The 10,000-nt window shown below is 36.7% G+C and overlaps 1 protein-coding gene across 1 annotated transcript in view; it reads left to right on the top strand.

The window, feature by feature from the left end:
• The window catches only part of LOC125647171 (beta-mannosidase-like), a 44,535-nt gene that overhangs the window by 25,778 nt on the left and 8,757 nt on the right, over positions 1 to 10,000 (top strand). Inside the window, exons 7-13 of the mRNA XM_048873856.2 lie at positions 1 to 23; positions 851 to 1,017; positions 3,125 to 3,262; positions 4,863 to 4,942; positions 5,798 to 5,988; positions 6,288 to 6,467; positions 8,136 to 8,233. The exon at positions 1 to 23 is cut by the window's left edge and continues 149 nt beyond it. Coding sequence (XP_048729813.2) covers positions 1 to 23; positions 851 to 1,017; positions 3,125 to 3,262; positions 4,863 to 4,942; positions 5,798 to 5,988; positions 6,288 to 6,467; positions 8,136 to 8,233 — 877 coding nt within the window. The remainder of the gene's footprint in view (positions 24 to 850; positions 1,018 to 3,124; positions 3,263 to 4,862; positions 4,943 to 5,797; positions 5,989 to 6,287; positions 6,468 to 8,135; positions 8,234 to 10,000) is intronic.

The raw sequence follows: 10,000 nt of genomic DNA, 5'->3' as shown, positions 1-10,000 counted from the left end.
TGTGTCTGGAGATCCAAATCAAGGTGTGAAAACAAGACTAAGATACTTGGTAAAAAATTCTACCACATTAACAATCTAATATGTAAGTCTGGTTATTTCAGAATCTGTCTAGTACATATATTATCTGTATACATGTATGTATATACAGAGTAGTCCTCATCTTCAATTGACTTCCATTTACACTAAGGGTCATGAACTTCAAGTACAGACAATCCATTAGAAAAGGATGTACTCTGCTCATTTTGGGGTCAGGTTAAAACTCTCAGGACCCAGTTGCACAAAAGTTAGTTAAGTTTAACAACATTTAACGTCTAGTTAACACTATATAAATGTAAACATTACTGACAAGTAAACTGTTAGTTAAAGTTAACTAACTTTCATGCAACTGGGTCCTGGTGACAACATTTCGGGGTACTCATTGAAAACATTTTACATGCATCATTACATAAAACCTCTAAATTTCTCAGACTCGCTCAATGTTGATGCTCTGTTGATATTGAGTTACATAGCTATTTTACACTCAGAGTGAGTTGCCGAGGTACATATAAAAAGTTATTAGTGATTTTTGTACACCTAGAATTGTGCCACATTCAAACAAAGTGATTTTTGATTAAAAGTCAAATATTTCCCCCCGATTCTGATTTAATTCCTATTATATCAAGTGCTGTAAACTTTTCACAGATTTTCCAGAAGTTTGGGATGTCCTTTACTCTGGGCTGCAGGGTTTGTACATTCACAGGTGCATTAGCATGGGAAAGTTTGGACAATACTTTTCCCACCCAGTTTACAGAATGGAATGTTGAAGTCAGAACATGTACACAAGTTACATCTAGCTTTTGGTTCATTTCAGGTAGAGCCTTTTACTTAAAAATTAACGGTGTCCCAATCTTCCTCAAGGGCAGTAACTGGATTCCAGCTGACAGTTTTCAGGAGAGGATCACCAAGGAGAGATTACGCAACCTTCTACAGTCAGCAAGAGATGTCCACATGAATTCTATGAGAGTCTGGGGAGGAGGGGTGAGTCCACTTTCTGTAATGTGTCTGGAGGGGCGAGTCCACTCTCTGTAATGTCTCAGGAAGGGTGAGTCCACTCTCTGTAATCTGTCAGGAGGGGTGAGTCCACTCTTTGTAATCTGTCAGGGGTGAGTCCACTCTCTGTAATATATCAGGAGGGGTAAGTCCACTCTCTGTAATGTATCAGGAGGGGTGAGTCCACTCTCTGTAATGTATCAGGAGGGGTGAGTCCACTCTCTGTAATGTGTCAGCAGGGGTGAGTCCACTCTCTGTAATGTATCAGGAGGGGTGAGTCCACTCTCTGTAATCTGTCAAGAGGGGTGAGTCCACTCTCTGTAATCTGTCAGGAGGAGGGGTGAGTCCACTTCTGTAATCAGTCAGAAGGAGGGTTGAGTTCATTCTATAATCTGTCAGGAGGAGTGAGTCCACTCTCTGTAATCTATCAGGAGTGAGTCCACTCTCTGTAATATGTCAGGAGGGGTGAGTCCACTCTCTGTAATGTGTCTGGAGGGGTGAGTCCACTCTCTGTAATGTATCAGGAGGGGTGAGTCCACTCTCTGTAATGTATCAGGAGGGGTGAGTCTACTCTCTGTAATGTATCAGGAGGGGTGAGTCTACTCTCTGTAAAGTATCAGGAGGGGTGAGTCCACTCTCTGTAATCTGTCAGGAGGGGTGAGTCCACTCTCTGTAATCTGTCAAGAGGGGTGAGTCCACTCTCTGTAATCTGTCAAGAGGGGTGAGTCCACTCTCTGAAATCTGTCAGGAGGAGGGGTGTGTCCACTCTCTATAATCTGCTGGGGAGGAGGGGTGAATCCACTTCCGTAATCAGTCAGAAGGAGGGTTGAGTCCATTCTGTAATGTGTCAGGAGGGGTGAGTCCACTCTTTGTAATCTGTCAGGAGGGGTGAGTCCACTCTCTGTAATATATCAGGAGGGGTGAGTCCACTCTCTGTAATGTATCAGGAGGGGTGAGTCCACTCTCTTTAATGTATCAGGAGGGGTGAGTCCACTCTCTGTAATCTGTCAGGAGGGGTGAGTCCACTCTTTGTAATCTGTCAGGAGGGGTGAGTCCACTCTCTGTAATCTGTCAAGAGGGGTGAGTCCACTCTCTGTAATCTGTCAGGAGGAGGGGTGAGTCCACTCTCTGTAATCTGCTGGGGAGCAGGAGTGAGTCCACTTCTGTAATCAGTCAGAACGAGGGTTGATTCCATTCTGTAATCTGTCAGGAGGAGGGGTGAGTCCACTCTTTCTAATCTGTCATGGGTGAGTCCACTCTCTGTAATATATCAGGAGGGGTAAGTCCACTCTCTGTAATGTATCAGGAGGGGTGAGTTCACTCTCTGTAATGTGTCAGGAGGGTTGAGTCCACTCTCTGTAATCTGTCAGGAGGAGTGAGTCCACTCTCTGTAATCTGCTGGGGAGGAGGGGTGAGTCCACTCTCTGTAATGTGTCTGATGGAGAGTTGAATCTAATGGCTTTTGAGTTTGAGTTGTATACAAGTTTAATGACCAGCTGTTATGTAAGAATTGTTTGTTTTAGAGGTAAATGAGTTTGATGACTGGCTGTTGTGCATAAATTGTTTGTTTTACAGGTAAATGAGTATGATGACTGGCTGTTGTGCATGAATTGTTTGTTTTACAGGACCAGTGATTGTGTACAATTGCTACAATTAGAAATCAATGTATTAAATGGAGAAAAAAGGTCGCCAACAAATGTATTAACCACAAAATCTATTTTTAATTCCAGAATTAAATTCTGACAATATTGTCACATTAAGAAAATTAAGTAAATTCTTAAAAGCTATCCATCATACTCTGTTCCCTCTATAATGACTTTGTTTATATTGCTGTAGTTTGTACATATGTATATTGTGAACACATATATATTGTATATTTGTATGGATACTTATAAGTATTTTCTCAATACCTTTGTACAATTGGTAAGGAGAATAAAGAATTGATTGATTGATTGTAAGAATTGTTTGTTTTACAGGACCAATGGTTGTGTAAGAATTGTTTGTTTTACAGGACCAATGGTTGTGTAAGAATAGTTTGTTTTACAGGACCAGCTGTTGTGTAAGAATAGTTTGTTTTACAGACTTTTATTTACAGGTTTATGAGTCTGATGATTTTTATGATCTTGCTGATGAGCTAGGAATCATGATCTGGCAGGATTTTATGTTTGGTTGCGCTATGTATCCCAGAGACCCACAATTTCTTTTCACTGTGCGCGAGGAAATTACACAGCAGGTATGGACAATAACATCATCCTTATAGTGTTAAACTTCAACCTAATGGTGTTTAGCATATTTCTGAATTTTTTTATCTGCAAAATAAATTTCATTTTTGAAAATACATAAGGGTATGAACTACAGAGCCTCACGCTGGCATACTAGTACACTGTCATGAAAGTGTTGCAGTTTATACCCTCATGCATTTTCAAAAATGAAATTAATTTCTTATATCTTCATCCTACTTTCATTTCTGATGGAATTCCCAGATGATAAAATAGAGGTGCTATGTTTTTTAATATTCATATGCACACCTGTCCATCTGTCTGTATGTAAACTTTCACATTTTCGATTTCTTCTCCAGAACCATTGGGCCAATTTCAACCAAACTTGGCACAAAGCATCCTTGGGTAAAGGGGATTCAAGTTTTTTAAATGAAGGGCCATGCCTCTCTCCAAGGGGAGATAATAGCAAAATAGTGAAAATAAGATAACAACTTTTAAAAATCTTCATCTCCAGAGATGCCTATTGTTTTTCAAGGTTAGAGGTCAAAGGTTAAGGTTGCAGTATCACAGAAGACCTTGTAGGCAGGATACAAACTGAACCATAAGCTTCAAGATATTGCAAGTTGGTACATTTGATCATCATAGTGAGAGGAAGATGCCTATTATTTTTCAAGGTCAAAGGTCAAGGTCACAGTATCACTTTGTAGGAAAACCTTGTAGGCAGTGTACAGACCAAACTGTTGGGGCTAGGACTGTCAAACTTTGTACACATACACTTTATACCAAGTGGAGGATGCCTATTGTTTCTTAAGGTCAAAGGTCAAGGTCGTAGTAGCAGGATACAGACCGATTTCTTGGGGCAAGGACCATCAAACTTGATACATATACAAATTTTGAATGGTAATTTTTTTCCAAATAAGTCAAGCATCCAAGGGTAGTACTATACATGACTCCGTTTATTTCAACCTTTGATTTGGTTTACTATACATGACTGTTAATTTCAACCTTTGCTTTGGTTTACTATACAAGACTCTGTTTATTTCAACCTTTGATTTGGTGTACTATACAAGACTCTGTTTATTTCAACCTTTGTTTTGGTTTACTATACAAGACTCTGTTTATTTCAACCTTTGATTTGGTTTACTATACAAGACTCTGTTTATTTCAACCTTTGTTTTGGTTTATTATACATACATGTAACTCGGTTTATTTCAACCTTTGCTTTGGTTTACTATGCATGACTGTTTATTTCAATCTTTGATTTGGTTTACTATACATGACTGTTAATTTCAACCTTTCCTTTGGTTTACTATACATGACTGTTTATTTCAACCTTTGCTTTGGTTTACTATACAAGACTCTGTTTATTTCAACCTTTGCTTTGGTTTACTATACATGACTGTTTATTTCAATCTTTGATTTGGTTTACTATACATGACTGTTTATTTCAATCTTTGATTTGGTTTACTATACTGACTGTTTATTTCAACCTTTCCTTTGGTTTACTATACAAGACTCTGTTTATTTCAACCTTTGCTTTGGTTTACTATACAAGACTCTGTTTATTTCAACCTTTGCTTTGGTTTACTATACATGACTGGGTTTTTTTCTCAGGTCAGAAGACTGAAGTCTCATGCCTCTCTGCTTCTGTGGAGTGGGAATAACGAGAATGAGAAAGCTCTACGGCAAAGCTGGTATGTACTCACTCATGATGTACATCTATATAAAACACAAAAGCTGGTATGTACTCGCTCATGATGTACATCTATATAAAACACAAAAGCTGGTATGTACTCACTCATGATGTACATCTATATAAAACACAAAAGCTGGTATGTACTCACTCATGATGTACATCTATATAAAACACAAAAGCTGGTATGTACTCACTCATGATGTACATCTATATAAAACACAAAAGCTGGTATGTACTCGCTCATGATGTACATCTATATAAAACACAAAAGCTGGCATGTACTCGCTCATGATGTACATCTATATAAAACACAAAAGCTGGTATGTACTAGCTCATGATGTACATGTCTGTGTATATATTTGACGTGTTTACATATGTTTGTGTGGATGTGGGTAACAGGAAAGCTGGTACCTCCCTCATGAGTTATTTGTATACAATAATTTAGATACATATCATACAAGCAAAATTTACACTATAATTTAAGCAAAGCACTGACGTAAACTTCACATTTTATCTGTAGGTATAACATTGATGTAAAATTCACTTTTTATCTGTAGGTATAACATCGATGTAAACTTCACATTTTATGTGTAGGTATAACATTGATGTAAACTTCACATTTTATCTGTAGGTATAACATTGATGTAAACTTCACATTTTATCTGTAGGTATAACATCGATGTAAACTTCACATTTTATCTGTAGGTATAACATCGATGTAAACTTCACATTTTATCTGTAGGTATAACATCGATGTAAACTTCACATTTTATGTGTAGGTATAACATTGATGTAAACTTCACATTTTATCTGTAGGTATAACATCGATGTAAACTTCACATTTTATCTGTAGGTATAACACTGATGTAAATTTTACATTGTATTACAATGACTATGTGGCTCTGTACCACGATACGATTCAGCCCATCGTACAAACGGAGGACACCATTCACCCGTTCATCATGTCCAGCCCCAGTAATGGGATGGAGAGTCTTCAGGAGGGATTCGTTGCCAAAGAACCGTGGAGTGAGCTCTACGGAGACAGTACGTATTGTCAACTGTTTATGATATATTCTTAAATGTTGAAAATACCAGTCGATATAGAATTATATTGGTTGATGGACAAAAATACAAGTTGATAAACAAAAGAGTTAATGTACAAAAATATCAATTAATGTTTGAAAATTCCAGACAATATAGGAAAATATCAGGCAATATACAAAACTCTTTTAATATTCCAAATCAATCCACAAATGAATGATTGATGTCAGTTATTTAACAGTACTTGTATTTATAAAGAAACTGTATGTGCAAAATAATTGATGTGAACTTGTTTTTACCAGTTCACGATTATCGTTATCTGGACCCGTTTTTTGAGGAGAGCGTGTACCGAGTTCCTCGACTGGCATCAGAGTACGGACTTCAGTCTCTGCCGTCCTACGAAACCTTGGCAAAAGTTTATGCCGAAGAAGACCTGGATTTCTGGTCGGACATGAGTGAGCACCGGCAACATCATCCACTGGGTAAGAGGGGTAGTCTCCCTTGTCTTAATGGGCGGCGAGGAAGGAACAACTAAGGATTACTATGACCCTTTGTATTTTATTTATCAATGAATGAGTGTAAATTATACATGTTTAAAGGTGTTATTCAAGTTTTGAAAGGGTTCAGTTTTAGTTTTTTTAAAGATAAAAATTGATTTTGAACATCTTTACCATTTTAGAATATCAGAGTTTGAATTTCGTAAGAATGCTTCAAAGGTTTGCACTACACAGTATTGTTTGATTTTTGATTCTCCTTATTGATAGAGAGGAAAAGCTAAAATCATTTGTCATCATGTTTTTGTGTATTTTATCAACCATACCAACAATCAGATATTTATGTCATTTACACTGTACATACAGATTACCAGATTAGCCCTAACAAAATGATATTCATTCCAATGATACTTAGATTACTAGACTAGGTCTTATAAACCAGCATGCATATCTGTGACACACAAATAACCAGATTAGCCCACAGGCACTCGACGTTTTAAATATCTATAATAAAAAAATTGTCTTCCTGTAAACATAATATTCAATATTATAATAACAATATTATAATAAATAATTTTTTTATTATAGATATTTAAAACATCGAGTGCCTGTGGATTAGCCCAAATAAACCGACATTTGTACACTCATTTGTCCTTCTCTTCAGCTTATCTAATGTTCCTATTAGGTTTGTTACAAAGTACTGATTTTAAGATCTTTCTCATTGTATGCATAAAACATTCTGTTCAGACTTTATAACTGACACACTATAGCAGAGAGCTAATCAGCACACTACAACAGAGAGCTAATCAGCACACTACAACAGAGGGCTCCTAATCAGCACACTACAACAGAGAGCTAATCAGCACACTACAACAGAGGGCTCCTAATTAGCTCACTAAAGCAGAGAGCTCCTAATCAGCACACTACAACAGAGGGCTCCTAATTAGCACACTAAAGCAGAGAGCTCCTAATCAGCACATTACAACAAAGGGCTCCTAATTAGCACACTAAAGCAGAGAGCTCCTAATCAGCACACTAAAGCAGAGAGCTCCTTATCAGCACACTAAAGCAGAGAGCTCCTAATCAGCACACTACAACAGAGGGCTCCTAATTAGCACACTAAAGCAGAGAGCTCCTAATCAGCACACTACAACAGAGGGATCCTAATTAGCACACTACAACAGAGAGCTCCTAATCAGCACACTACAACAGAGAGCTCCCAATCAGCACACTAAAACAGAGAGCTCCCAATCAGCACACTACAGCAGAGGGCTCCTAATCAGCACGCTACAACAGAGAGCTCATAATCAGCACACTACAGCAGAGAGCTCTTAATCAGCACACTAAAACAGAGAGCTCCTAATCAGCACACTAAAGCAGAGAACTCCCAAATGCTTGCTTGATACAACCAAACTTATGAATGCATTCATATCTCAAGTTTAAATCATCCCCAAGATTTGTGTTACTGAAAAAGCTTTTCAACACTCGGGCCACTACTCCTGTTTTCAGTAATGCCCAACTGATGGTTAAGTTCATGCTGCACCTGTACATTGTTAATTAATACCTTGTGTCTCTGTTTTCAGGTAATGTCCAGCTGATAGTGAAGTTCATGCTGTACCTATACATTGTTAATTAATACCTTGTCTCTGTTTTCAGGTAATGTCCAGCTGATGGCAGAGGTGATCCTATACCTCAACCTTCCCAATGCCCCAGACAAAAAACAGAAGTTTAAGGACACCATTTATGTCACACAGGTAAAATAACAACCAAGGAGTGTGTACTCTAAACTGACTGTTCTCATCAACCTTTATTTCTACCGGTTACAGAACTGTGGGTTACAGAACTGTGGGGTAACAGAACTGTGGGTTACAGAACTGTGGGGTTACAGAACTGTGGGTAACAGAACTGTGGGGTTACAGAACTGTGGGGTTACAGAACTGTGGGTTACAGAACTGTGGGGTTACAGAACTGTGGGGTTACAGAACTGTTGGTAACAGAACTGTGGGGTTACAGAACTGTGGGGTTACAGAACTGTGGGTAACAGAACTGTGGGTTACAGAACTGTGGGGTTACAGAACTGTGGGGTTACAGAACTGTGGGATTGAATGTGTTGTTATAATAGGAGCTTTGTGCACTGCTTGACATTTATGATATCAGAGTTATCTCCCTCTCTGAGAGCAGCCGGCATGTTTTTGTTTTTGCACATGGTATTCCTGCAAAAAAGAAGAGTGGTAAATAAAAGTGAAGGCTGTGTGACTTAGAAGGGTCAGGGTCAAATTTGGTGAGGCCATGCACAGGGATCAAGCACTTCACAAAACATTCTGTTTGATTTCTGAACTTAAGGTAGCTCATTACACTAAATTTTTATTTAATGGCTCGTTAAAACACCTCATATCAAGTATGATTTCACCATCAAAAAAGTGATACAAGCTCTCAAGTATTTCATATGAATTTTTTGTGATTTATCCTGGAATGATAGAAAAGGTACTTTATTTGCAAATAAGATACTCTAGAGTCCAAATTTCGTTGTGATTTGATGCATAATATGAATATCTAAGAAAACAAGCCTAAACAACTCGGATAGACATTCTAAGTTTTTTGATATAAAAATATTTATGAAAATTGAAAACATTATTTGCTAATATTTTTAAATCTACGGATAAAATCTTCAAAAAACATGTCAGTTAGAAAAAAGATATATCAGAGAAATATATCTTAAAAAGAAATTAAAATGAAATGGTCAAAATTCAGAAATATTACGATTTTTCTAATTTGAACCAAGCTCAATCGGAATTATGGAAAGGTAGTCATAGAGAACATTGTAATCAGAAAACCACATTCCCTTGATGTAAAATGGTTTACAAATTAAATGAATTTATAAAGGAAAGTAATTTCTTGATTATCAGTGCATACAGTTAGCAACTACATGATTATTTTAATAATTTCTATCAATTTTTTCTCCAGTTTGAATATAGTGATTATATCTATTAAAAATTCAAATTCTTTTTATAATATATTTCTTCGATATACAGTATCTCTTTTCTAACTGACAGGGTTTATTTTTTTTTTTTTTTTTTTTTTTTTTTTTAGATTTTATCCGTAAATTTAAAAAATATTAACAAATAACTTTTTCAATTTTCATAAATATTTTTTCTAAAAGATCAGAACATTTATATCTTAATCTTTTAGGCATGTTTTATTAGATATTCATATCATGCATCAAATCACAGCAAAATTTGAACTCAAAGAATCTATTTTTTGCAAACAAAACACCTTTTTGATCATTCTGGTAAAAATCACAAAAAAATCATATAAAATAATTGAGAGCTTGTATCACTCTTTCGATGGTGAAATCATACTTCCTAAGAGGTGCTTTAATGAGCCATTACATAAAATTTTAGTGTAATGAGCTACCTCAAGGTTTTTTTTTTAAACTTTAAAAAATGATGTAAAATTCACCATCTCCTTCATATATCAGATGTTGTCTTAATACTGGGTAAAGTCTTTTTTGGAAATTTCAT

This window comes from Ostrea edulis, chromosome 6 (genome assembly GCF_947568905.1).
Source record: "Ostrea edulis chromosome 6, xbOstEdul1.1, whole genome shotgun sequence".
Classification (NCBI taxonomy): Eukaryota; Metazoa; Mollusca; class Bivalvia; order Ostreida; family Ostreidae; genus Ostrea; species Ostrea edulis.
This window is presented reverse-complemented; position numbering and strand designations above follow the sequence as displayed.